A 13,688-nucleotide genomic window follows, 5' to 3' on the forward strand; every position below is an offset into this window, starting at 1 on the left:
ACACTAAGACACTAGTGTACACATACAATTCATAGGATGTATACACTAGGACACTAGTGTACACATACAATTCATAGGATGTATACACTAGGACACTAGGGTACACATACAATTCATAGGATGTGTACACTAAGACACTAGGGTACACATACAATTCATAGGATGTATACACTAAGGAACTGGGGTACACATACAATTCATAGGATGTATACACTAAGACACTAGGGTACACATACAATTCATAGAATGTATACACTAAGACACTAGGGTACACATACGATTCATAAGATGTATACACTAGGACACTAGGGTACACATACAATTCATAGGATGTATACACTAAGACATTAGGGTACACATACAATTAATAGGATGTATACACTAAGGAACTAGAGTACACATACAATTCATAGGATGTATATACTAAGACACTAGGGTACACACACAATTCACAAGATGTATACACTAGGATGCTAAGATGCACACAAAATTCATAAGATGTATACACAAGGACTCTAGGGTACGCACACAATTCACAAGATGTATACACTAGGACTCTAGGGTACACACACAATTCACAAGATATACACACTAGGACACTAGGGTACACACACAACTCACATGATGTATACATAAGGTACACATACAATTCATAAGATGTATACACTAGGACACTAGGGGACACACACAAATCACAAAATGTATACACTAGAACACTAGGGTACACACACAAATCACAAGATGTATACACTAGGGTAAACATACAATTCTCAATATGTATACACTAGGACCCTATGGTACATATAAAAATCACAAGATGTATACATTAAGATACTGGGGTACACATACAATTCACAAGATGTATTTACAAAGACACACATGCTTTCCTGTGTCTATTACCAGCACCAAACAAAAAAATAAATCAGAATTTTATATATATATATATATATATAGCACAAAATGATATTAAGATACACATAACATTTATAGGGTGTAGTTACAAAGACACACATACTTGTGTCTACATCACCAGCATAGACCATGAAATGATATTTAGCTTTAATGGGAAACAAAATAATTAAAAAATAGATATATATAAAAAATTAATATATAATATATATATTACACAAAATACTATCTATCTATCTATCTATCTATCTATCTATCTATCTATCTATCTATCTATCTATCTATCTATCTATCTACCTCTCTATCTATCTATCTATCTATCTATCTATCTATCTATCTGTATACACACCCATTCTCTTATGTCTACACTAGCATCACCAAACACAAATTAACTTAATTTGTTATATTTAAAAAAAGTTACATAACACAACACATTCACAAGATGTAGTCACTATATATATATATATATATATATATATATATATATATATATATATATGGACACACAATTTGTTGCACAAAATGCTATACTAGGGTTGAACATAAATTCACAAGCTGTAGTTACAAAGAGGTGTATACACTTTTTTATATGTTAGATTGACATAATAATGACCTGAAATGAGCTATAGCTTCATATTGGAAAATGGTCCAAAATACACCCAAAAAAGATCTATATTAAAAACAAAGAATCTAGACGTCTGGATGAGTTCTTCAAAGAGTATTGTGGGGAGTGCAGGGGTGCAGATAAATGGTAAGTTTATGTAATGAGCAGAAGAGATTGATTTAGGAATTTAAACAAGCTGGTTTTATTGGGTGTCATAAATCTGTCATTGAGGAGGGTGAAGTGGAGAAATCTCTGAGCCTCAGCCTTAGCTCAGAACAATAGTGTATCCCTTCCTGCTATTCATTTTGACTATCTCTTCTCCACATTCACACTCTCTCCGTTTTTATCAGTGCTTTGTAGGTGGACACAAACATACATTTTTTTTGTCTGCAGAAGGGAAAAAAAGCACATACAAACGCTAAATGAAGAATACTTCGTGAATTTTAAATTGCTGTGAAATTTGGCACCAAGGTAAAAGGTCCTGGCGTCAAAATAAATAATATTTTTTCAGCTTTGAGGGGTACATATACATAATGCATAGGATGAGATTTACTAAAACTGGAGCACTCAGAATCAGGGTAGCTGTGCATGGTAGCCAATCAGCTTCTAACTTCAGCTTCTTCAATGAAGCTTTGACAAGAGAACCTGAAAGGTGATTGGTTTTTATGCAAAACTGCACCAGATTTTGCACCATGCCGGTTTTGTAAATAACCCCCCCCCCCCATACAGCATGTAGATAATAGAAATAAGTGGCCATATATGTGGGCTGATATACTAAAGGAGTCAATAAATTGTGTAAATATTCACTTTATTTATCCAATCAGATGAAAAGCAAATTGATGATTGGGTATTCATAAAAATAGGAATTTTCTTCTCTGGTTTGTTAGTAAAAACGAATATTTGCACTATTTATTGAGTGAAGATTTTCAAATCATCCTGTATGGTATGTACTGTGTATGGTATGTACTTGTGTATGGCACCCATGCACACACGTGTGCACACCCAAACCCAACAGAAGAATATGATTGCTATCTACCTTTAAGAAAAGAAAGAACAATGTAGTAGGTGGAGTGCTCACCCTAGGGCACGTCCAAGCCTATGTTGGTGTTATTTTATTTTACATTTTTTTTGGTATGTAAGATATGAATAATACCTATAACATGGGGTGTAGGGGCCTGCAGCCAGTTTCGTGCACAATACTTTCACCTTTATATTTGTAGCTCTGAACTCTTGAAATCTTGGAGTTTTTGCTGTGTGTAGGAGATGTTAAACACAGCTTTGTCCGACCTCGTAGAGGTCATGGGGTTTCCTGGGTCATTCTCAGCTCATTACACTGTCTTGCCCTGCAGATGAACTCACTGCTCATTCCTTCCTGCATTCCTTGCCTTTTTTTTTTAAAGCCATGCACATATTTACTTGACCCAAAAATAGGCTTCAATCACCCCAAAAATAAGCACAATTTCTGCTGGAACAAATGATTTGAACCAAGAGTGCAAAAAGTGAAAAGGTCCTACATTTTATTACAGCCAAAAAGTATTACAATGATATCTTTTAAATGGCTACTGAATACTGCATAAAGGGTGTATGTGGTGCTTAAAAACTGTTACTGTATCCTTTGTAGCATAACAATAACATAAAAAGCAACAACAACATAAAAATAAATAAATAAACAAAAAAAAAAGTACACCAGATAAGCAGCTTGCTTGGATTTGTCCTGATACATTGAAATCACGCTCTTAGAGACTTCAAAGGGAGTTTTTGTTTGAAACACAAATGTGACAGGAGGTAATAAAGCAATAAATGTTAGCCAGCTTGACAGGGCTGTGTTACCTTGAGCGATACCGGATCTTGGTCTCAAGGCTTCCAATTTCCTAGCCATGTTTGTAGAACTTTTCCGAAGTCGACAGAAGGGGAGAAAAAAAAGAACTAGATGCTCTAATTCAGACTTTCTCTGGAGGATCCAAGAAACCCTTTCTCCTTTTTTTTTTCCTCCCAACATACGGTCCACGCAGATCTTCTGTTGAATAACAAAGACATGGGGTAAGTATTTTTTTAACGAGTGATTAATGATTTTTCTGCATAATTTTCACATTTTTCTTGGGACTGTGTCTACAAAATAATGGTTGTGAACTTTACATTCAGCATTGCCCATTCTGTTCCTGAAAAAAAGACCATCTTTTATTTCTTTCTCACGAAAAAAAGGAGCAAATGGGGAGAGGAGCTGCAGATGTAGACTCTGGGATTGAATTTTGCCAAGGACATAAATGGGCATATTTAACCGAACAAATGTAAAATATTTAACTACTTTAAAAACATTCTGTGCTTACTTCACCTATGTTTTACATTTGTCACCTACTACCCACCTGTCTAATATTTATCTGTTACATTTTTTAAGTGATTATTCCAAATGGATCTCGAATTTAAAATGTGCCATGACCCTTAAAGCAATCATAAAGAAATGGCAAATTAAAAAAAAAATAACAAAAATCATATTTAGTTCAGAGTTGAAATTCGGTAAGAGAGAGAAAATGAAAATTAATACAAGGCCGTGTCTCACAAAAGAAGCCATTTGTCTTCTTGATTATCTATTTGCTTGTCAGGGTTTGAGCTATTGCAGTGGCCAAGCTCCTTTGTAATATAAAAAAAACACGAAAAAAAAGAAAGAAAAAACTAGAAACACTGAGAAACATCTGTGCAAAAAAAAAAAATATCAAGCAACTCATTAATGCAAAATGCTAGCATTTTTTTTTTACCACTTTTTAACCTGGTAATATAATTTCAGCAACAACATAACCTGCTAAGTAATATATTAGCATCAGCCTAACTAGTTAAGCTTAAAGTAATATAATTTTAGCAACTGCCCAACGAGCTAGGCTTAAATATAAAAAAAATCTAACAACTCATTAATGCATTAAATGCAGGCATTTTTTTACACTTTATTTAACCTAATAATATAATTTCAGCAACGCCATAGGACTATTAGCAGCAGCCTAATAGCTAGGCTTAAAGTAATATCATTTTAGCAACAGCCCAACTAGCTGGGCTTATAAAAGAAAAATCAAATAACTCATTAATGCATTTTAACTCAGGCATTTTTTACATTTTTTAAACTGGTAATATAATTTCAGCAACACCATAGCCAGCTAATTAGTATATTAGCAGCAGCCTAACTAGCTAGGCGTAGAGAAAAAAAAATCAAACTTATTAATGCATTAAATTTAGGCATTTTTTTTACACTTTTGCAACATGGTAATATAATTTCAGCAACACCATAGCCAGCTAGGAACATATTAGCAGCAGCCTAATACACAGTCTAAATAGAAGGGCTTAAACAAAAAAAATTAAAAAACCTTTTAACTCATGCATTTTTTTAATTTTTTAATTAGTATATTAGCAGCCTAACTAGCTAGGCTAAAAGAAAAAAAATCAAGCAACTCATTAATGCAGCCTATTTTTTTTACAAAATTATAACTCAATAATATAATTTCAGCAACGCCATAGCCAGCTAAGGACAAATTAGCAGCAGCCTAATAGCTAGGCTTAAAGTAAAATAATTTTAGCAACAGCCCAACTAGATGGGCTTAAAGAGAAAAAAATCATTAACTCATTAATGCATTTTAACTCATGCATTTTTAACATTTTTTAAAGTGGTAATATAATTCCAGCAACACTATAGCCAGCTAATTAGTATATTAGCAGCCTAACTAGCTAGGCTTAAAGAAAAAAAAATACATTAAATTCAGGCACTTTTTTTTTACACATTTGTAACCTGGTAATATAATTATTGCAACACCATATCCAGCCAATTAGTATATTATCAGCAGCCTAACTAGCTAGGCTTAAAGCAAAAAAATAATAATAATAATAAAAAACAAACAAACAACTAATTGATGCATTAAATTCAGGCATTTTTTTACACTTTTCAACCTGGTAATATAATTTCAGCAGCACCATAACTAGCTATGTAATATATTAGCAATATCCTAACTACTATCTAGTCTTAAAGTAACCTCATTTTAGCAACAGCCCAGCTAGCTAGGGTTAAAATAACATCATTTTAGCAACAGGCCAACTAACTAGGGTTAAAAAGTAGTATCATTTCAGCAACAGTCTAACTAGTTAAAATAAACTTCCAGTTCCACTGAAGTGTTATTTGTAGGATAGTGTAAGCTATTGTATTGTATGTATCAGTGTAACAAATAATGCAGAAGATAAACACTACTTACAGATGTACTCGCCTTCAGGCTCTCCCTAAATGGAGGTGAGTTGGCAACCACACATAAACACACATCCACTTGAGAACAAAAATATTTATTTATATAATATTTACAAGAAGCAAAAAAAAGGCAGATCCCTCAACAAAAAGTCCAGAATTGGTGTTCAGAGGTCTCCTGTTCTTTGCTTGGTCTTTACATTTGTTATATACATATATATATATAGGTAGAGTAGACTGACATATCAGCTGGAGGTAATAAAGGCTTCACCCCATTTTGCAATGTCATAATCTGTTGTAGGTGAAGGTCTGGAGATGTGTACAGTCCCCTACAGGGTGCTGAGGATGAGGGTGAAATATACTAGCAATTGCACAACAATAATATCTACACAAGAAGGACCCCTCAAGTCACCACCAGTCCTGGCTATGTACATAGAACATGTGTTTGTTTTTTTTTGTGTGTGTAGGTGTCAGAACCGACACTGGACGTCCTGCTGTAGCAACAAAGGCAGAGAAAATACAGTTCTGCCAGGACAATGAGCCTCATTTATTAATATGAGCGTCGGTTCTGTCAAGCGAGGTTCATCCTTTGTACCGCAGTGTAAACATGACAAATGGGCCAGAGTTTGGCGTGATTAAAGATGAAACATAGATCTATCTTCTCCAAATCTGAAATCTATCTACAGGCTTCTGAATGAGGCGAGGAACAAAGCCAAAGCTGCCTCTCCCCAGCGCAGTCCTTCTTTGATATAAATAACAGGAACGTCTAGTTTTCTATGGAGGCTGAACAGCGCAGGCTTGGGACTGTTGGGGACCCCTTGCCCTGATTCTGGGGTCCCTCAGTCCCCTGGTGGCTTGACGTTGGGTTGGACCTTATTTTAGTATTTGGAAGCTTGTGGTCTTTTTTCCACTTCATCCTCCTGTTTTGGAACCAGATCTTGATCTGACGCTCAGACAAACGCAAGGTGTGCGCAATCTCGACTCTTCGCCTGCGAGTCAGATAGCGATTGTAGTGGAACTCCTTCTCCAGCTCCAGGACTTGCTGTCTGGTGTAGGCTGTGCGGGAGCGCTTGGGTTCTCCCCCAGAATAAGAGGCATTGACTGTAAGGAAATCACACACAATACATGTTCTGTTACAGGAGGATATGGAGGTCCTTTATAGTCCATAATCAAGAATACTAAAAAAGGACTGAGTGTTTGATAACCCTCCCCCCTCCACAAGCCATGTATAATACACAACCCAGTCCCCTAATAATACATAACCCAGTCCCCTAATATTACACAACCCAGTCCCCTAATAATACACTACCCAGTCCCCTAATATTACACAACCCAGTCCCATATTAATACACAACCCAGTCCCCTAATATTACACAACCCAGTCCCCTAATAATACACTAACCAGTCCCCTAATAATACACAACCCAGTCCCCTATTCCTCCTAGTTGTTGCATGCGAGAGCCATTAACTGTTTTACAGTTACAGTAGGATATGGATATTATTTTAGTAAGTAATCATGAATTTAAAAAGAAACTAACAAAAAAAAACACAACACTGCCTTTAAGTAGACTGTTTGCATCCCCACCCCAAGCCATGTATAATACACAACCCATTCCCCTAATAATACACAACCCAGTTCCCTAATAATACACAACCCAGTCCCCTAATAATACACAACCCAGTTCCCTATTCCTCCTAGTTGTTGCATGAGAGCTATGAACTTTTTTTTACAGTTGTAGCAGGATATGGATATTCTTTTAGTAAACAATCATAAATAAAAACAACAGAAAAAAGCAAAACAAAACACAACCCAACACTGTCTAAGTAGTGTGTTTGCATACCCCCCCCCCCCCCCAGCCATGAATAACACACAACCCAATCCCCTAATAATACACAACCCAGTCCCCTAAATTTCTCCTAGTTGTTGCATGAGATGTATGAACGTTTTTGTTACAGTAGGATATGGATATCCTTTTAGTTAATAATCATGAATAAAAAAAAGCCACCGTCCTTAAATAGACTGTTTGCTCCCCCCCCCCCAAAGCCATTAATCATACACAACCCAGTCCCCTAATAATACACAACCCAGTCCCCTATTCCTCCTAGTTGTTGCATGAGAGCTATGAACTTTTTTTTACAGTTACAGTAGGATATTGATATCTTTTTTAGTTAATAATCATGAATTAAAAAAACACCGTCCTTAAATAGACTGTTTGCTCCCCCCCCCCTTCCCAAGCCATGAATCATACACAACCCAGTCTCCTAATAATACACAACCCAATCCCCTAATAATACACAAGCCAGTCCCCTATTCCTCCTAGTTGTTGCATGTAAGCTATGAACTTTTTTTCAGTTACAGTAAGATATAGATATCCTTTTAGTTAATAATCAGGAATTAAAAAAAAACACTGTCTTTAACTAGAGTGTTTGCCATCCTCCCTCCCCCAAGCCACGAATAATACAAAGGAGCTGCCTAAACCCAGTCCCCTATTTCTTCTATGTGTTATATGAGGGCTATGCATGGACTTTTTAATCTAAAAGAAAAATGGGTGTCCTTTTAGTTAACAATCACGAATAATAAAAAAGAATGTTCTTAAGTAGAGTGCACGCCTAGTTTGCCAACCCCCATCCAAGTCAAAGGGCTGCCTAAACCCAGTCCCCTATTCCACCTATGTGTTATATGAGGGCTATGTATGGACTTTTTAACATCTACAAGAAAACATGGATATCCTTATAGGTAATATTCATGAATAATAACAAAAAATGTTGATAAGTAGAGTGTTTGACTAGTTTGTCTACCCCCATCCAAGCCATGAATAATGCAAAAGAGCTGCCTAAACCCAGTCCCCTATTCCACCTATGTGTTATGTGAGGGCTATGTGTGGACTTTTATCATCTACAAGAAACTACGGATGTCCTTTTAGGTCATTATCATGAATAATAAAACAAATATTGATAAGTAGAGTGTTTGCCTAGTTTACCTACCCCCATCCAAGCCATGAATAATGCAAAGGAGCTGCCAAAACCCTGTCCCCTTTTCCACCTATGTGTTATAGGAGGGCTATGATGAGGGCTATGTATGGACTTTTATCATCTACAAGAAACTACGGATGTCCATATAGGTAATAATAATGAATAATACAAAAAAAGGTTGATGAGTGGAGTGATTAGTTTTCCTACCCCCATCCAAGCCACAAATAATACAAAATCACTGCCTAAACCCAGTCCTCTATTCCATCTATGTGTTATATTATTATTATTATTATTATTATTATTATTATACAGGATATACAGTTATATGAGAGCTATGAACTTTTATTACAGTTACAAGAGGATGTGGAAGTCCTTTTAGTTAATAATCATGAATAATAAAAGAAAAAAAAACACTTGTTAAATAGAGTGTTAGCCTAGTCCCCCAAGCCATGAATAATACACAAGCACAGCTTAAACCTAGTCCCCTAGTCCTCCTAGCTGTTACATGAGAGCTATGAAACTTTTAACAGCTCCACGTTAAAGTGACAGGATGTAGTGAAAGTTTACCCAATCTGCCACTTAAACACAAATTAGAAACAACATAAAACCTTAATATAGGAAGGTCCAGAGCACTAAAAAGAGGCTTTGGAGAAATTTAAGGAGGATGGTAAACTGTACTTCAAAGGCAGTTGGCCAGGCAGGGCAATAAAAATTTATGGAGGATGTAATTATACCACCCTGCAAAAACAGGAGATCGTAAATTTGAAAAAGGGACCCAGCCTTTCCAAGTACTTGCTGTAGTGGAGACAGAGCAGAGACAAGTGGTGGACTTACCAGTGGAGAGGTGCGCCTTCTTCATCCAGGGGTAGACCACTGGGCTCTGGCAGGAGGATGCTGGGGGCTTGTGCTCCATAGACATTTGGCTGCAGGACGGAGGTGGACTGGGGCTCGTGCTCTTGTCTTCAGGAAGGAGCCCAACTTGGGGGTGAGTCCGGGGAGCCAACATGGAAGCCTGGCGTGCGGAGCCCTGGCAGGAGGAGTAGCGCTGGCTGGTGCAGGCTGCTCGGGGGTAGGTTGCTCCATGCTGGAAACTGTTTTCTCTCTTCTGATTGCCATAATACTCTGGAGAGTGGTTGGGAAGGTAATCACTGTGGGAGTATTCCTCACACGGTGGGAATTTGGGGTCCACATAACTGGAGCTGATCAAAAACGAACTCATGGTCATTTATTTGTTTGAATTGCACCCAAAAAAACCCCATGTACAATTTATTCCTGTAGTCCTAGTCGTTTTCCTGTTTCGTAAAACCCTCCTACTTTACTGTCAAGTGAACAAAGTTGGCTTTGCATGTGACAGCAGGAGCCAATAGGATCCTTCCCACCATCCCCGGATAAGGAAACGTGCTCCATAGCGCAGGAATCAGCCAGTAAGTCATTACCCACCCCTCTGAATACATAGGGGGGTACCATGTAGAGCCCCCTATATCAAGGTCCACTCCATGATGGGACGCACCCCCTTACTCTTTAATAGGCTCTTGTTAATGCACTGCAAACATTATGTGCCAGCTAGAAGCTTTAAAAAAATTAAAAAAAAAAAAAAAAACTAAAAAAAAAAAAAAAAGCAAAAATCCCAGGGAGGAGGTGGTGTGGCTGCAGCTGCCGCACTGCTCTTCTCGTGTCTGCAGACAGAGGTTTTGCAGAGTGGACTGGCAGAGACAAATCTGTCTTGTTTTGGATCGATAGAAAATTCATCTACTAATTCGGGATACTTGCTGTACTAAATTCCATTTAGTCACATTATTAAATTGCTCATTTGAAGTCAGAGTAAGCAACAGGAACAAAAAAAAGACATCAGGAAAAATATGAACTATAGCAAATGATTACCTAGCTTACAAAAAGCACCACGACGAGACATAGGGCAACAATAATAATATAATAATAGTAGTAGGAATAATAATAATATGATGATGATTATTATTATTATTATTATTACTAATAATAATAACAATAATAGAATAAACATGGTAATACAATAATAACAGCAACAGCAATAATAATAATAGCAATAATAATGATAATAACCATAGCAATGATCATAATATTGATCATAATATTAATAATATTAGTAGCAGTCATAATAATTCCATAGTGCTTTTCTCTCCAGGGAGAAATCTATGTCAATAACTAGAGGTAAATATAATACTTATTAAATGTTCTGAGTGAATAAAACACATCACAAAAAATCTGTAAATCTCCCATTTTTTATTATTATTACAAAATTGGCAATTTCACACACAAAAAATAAACTGATGGAATATGGTATGTTCCTCTGTGTCTGTAGCGTTTATGTCAACTGCATATCCCCCCAGACACGAATTTGTGACCCCACTGTCTTCACACAAATTCGGATCTACAGGGTACATACAGAAGACAGACAAATCTCATATCTTCCTGTCTTCTCCAGAGCTGGGGAATCCATTTTTGATTATCTTTTCTAAATAGCATGCAATGATTACGTCACAGATCACTAATATTAAGTCATTCAGTACTAAAATAAATAAATAAAATATATATACTACAACGCATATATGTATATATATGGTTTGTAGTACTGATATATATATATATATATATATATATATATATATATATATATATATATATATATATATATATAATTCAGTACCAGAAGCCATTATATAGATATATATATATATATAGATATATATAATTCGGTACCACAAGCCATTATATAGATAGATTATATATATATATATATTATATATATATATATATATATATATATATATATATATATATATATATATATATTTCAGTACTACAAGCCATTTTATATATATATATATATATATATATATATATATATATATATATTTCAGTACTACAAGCCATTGTAGATAGATAGATTTCAGTACTACCAGCCGTTATAGATAGATATAGATATATTTCAGTACTACAATCTCTCTCTCTCTGTATATATATATAGATATATAAAATTCAGTACTACTGAAACATGTATGACTACTGTTACAGGTGAATTAAGGAGCAATTACAACAGAGATTAGGGCACACTTTCCGGTAGGGACACTTACATTTACAGGAGTACTTTCTCTATACAATGTACCTACCCTGCTGATGGTACATACAAAGCTCACAGTCCCATTACAGCATACATGCATTAATGAACGTTTCTTTCATCGCCATATTATTAAAAATGGTCGTTAAGGTTTAAACTCTCAACAGGCCATAAATAGCTGAATGAAGTCATTATTCTAAGTGACAAAATAAGAACCAGTAAAATAGTATGTAGGAAAAAAAAACCCCATGACATTCTAATAGCGCCCTCAATTATATTTCTCACCAATTTATGATACTAATCCGGTGATTTAAAATGTCTACGGAATAGTCCTACTTATCTGCAGAAATGACTCAATCAACAGATCGTAATCACAGCACAAACATTTAGCAGAACACTCTGAGTTTATTAAAATGAAAAAAAAAAAATACAAATGACCCTTGTAATCACAAAACCCACTGGAAGTCACCTATGGAGATTGCACTGTTTGTAATCAGCTAAGGGGCAGAGAATCTGCCTTAAGTTAGCCATACACTATACAATTTGATTGTACAGACTCTATACCACCTCCTTTAGAGTTGTCAAAACCATGTAATTATGGGGGCATACTAAGCAACTGATATAGGGAGGCAGTTGATGGTAGATCTAAAGGAGATTGTACAATTAGATTGTACAATGTATGGGCAGCTGAAAGAAGCCAGCTATTCTGGATTTGACTTATATCGTCAAAAACATTTCAACAACATGAGCTAAAGTAACACTTGGGTGACTTTTGGCATAAAAGGATACATCACAGCTTATTGACATTATTTGGTTCACTTAGCAAAGCCATGTTCGATTCGAAGGTGTGCGTTCACTTTGCAAAGAGAATAAGCTGCAGCTGCTTTCATTGCAATCATCCAATCAGGTGCATGCTAATATTCCTGTGCCAGGGGCGGACTGACCATTTAGAAACTCGGGCACTGCCGGAGGGCCCGGTGTCAGTAGGGGGCCCCATGAGATGCCCCAGGTACCTTTTTCATAGGCTTTTTTGAGTTTGGGCAAGGACACAGGGGCCCCATGATCCCCTATTGCCCGGGGGCCCCATGATTTGTCAGTCTACCCCTGTCCTGTGCACATTTGTTTTTTTAAAGGGAACACAGCTTCACCTTATTCACAAAGGTGGGTGAACACCCACTTCTCACATTGAGCCCCCCCCCCCATCCCATCTCCTATAATCACACTGCATGGACATACATTAACCCTATAATTTATAAGTCTGTTTTTTGGTATTCTGCATTGTTTACATATGCTTTCAAAATGACAGGTGACAGTTTTAGGAATTAGTAGATCACTTCTGCCAGGCACCTACAGTGGAGGCCTTCTTCATCATGGACCCTTCTCTTATACCAATAGAAGAATCATTCCCTAAACCTGCAAACCTTTTCCTATGTGGCCTAGGCTCAGTAATGGGAATTATTATATCACATTTAAACTAATTTCAGGACAAAGCAGCCTTTTTAATGACACAGTAGTGTAGTGTGCCATGCAGGTCTCAGAACATTATTCCTACCTGTCTGACCCCCCCACCCCCTGCTGTGCCCCCACCCCACCTCTTCTCTACAGCCACATACCTTTACCAGTCCATGCTCAGCCTTGTGCCTTTGTCCATAAAGTCCTAGAGGGGACTGGTCACTCTTCTAGAGAATATAGATGAAGCCTTTCCTTATCTTCTTCCTTATCCTCCTGCTTCCATATATTACATGCAATTTTAGGGCAGCTTCTTAAAGGGATCTGCTCCTTCCCTTGGTCAGTAGCAGGCCTTGTGAGCATATAGGACTCCCGGGTCCCCGTTTTTTGGGGGGGAAATTAATCTCATACTTTTGTCAGTCTTTGTTAAACAGCGAGGCGTGGTG

General features: G+C 36.6%; 2 protein-coding genes across 5 annotated transcripts in view; both read right to left on the bottom strand.

Moving 5' to 3' along the window:
* The window catches only part of HOXB3 (homeobox B3), a 79,492-nt gene that overhangs the window by 42,567 nt on the left and 23,237 nt on the right, over positions 1-13,688 (bottom strand). For 3 of the 4 annotated variants that reach the window (XM_089674349.1, XM_089674346.1, XM_089674347.1), the window contains exon 2: positions 3,344-3,530. The gene's annotated coding sequence lies outside the window, so the exon portion shown is untranslated. Of the gene's footprint in view, positions 1-3,343; positions 3,531-13,406; positions 13,587-13,688 lie in introns of those variants that run through there. The other variant, XM_089674348.1, reaches the window with a different exon arrangement.
* HOXB4 (homeobox B4) lies at positions 5,809-10,504 on the bottom strand. Its single transcript, XM_089674356.1, has 2 exons — positions 9,534-10,504; positions 5,809-6,827 (listed from the first exon to the last, which is right to left on the bottom strand). The coding sequence occupies exons 1-2, from the start codon at positions 9,922-9,924 to the stop codon at positions 6,493-6,495; spliced, it is 726 nt and encodes a 241-aa protein (XP_089530482.1). The 5' UTR covers positions 9,925-10,504; the 3' UTR covers positions 5,809-6,492.

The sequence above is a fragment of the Staurois parvus genome, unplaced genomic scaffold (assembly GCF_062004578.1).
Source record: "Staurois parvus isolate SC_StPar_1 unplaced genomic scaffold, SC_StPar_1.0 ptg000151l, whole genome shotgun sequence".
In the NCBI taxonomy this organism is placed as follows: Eukaryota; Metazoa; Chordata; class Amphibia; order Anura; family Ranidae; genus Staurois; species Staurois parvus.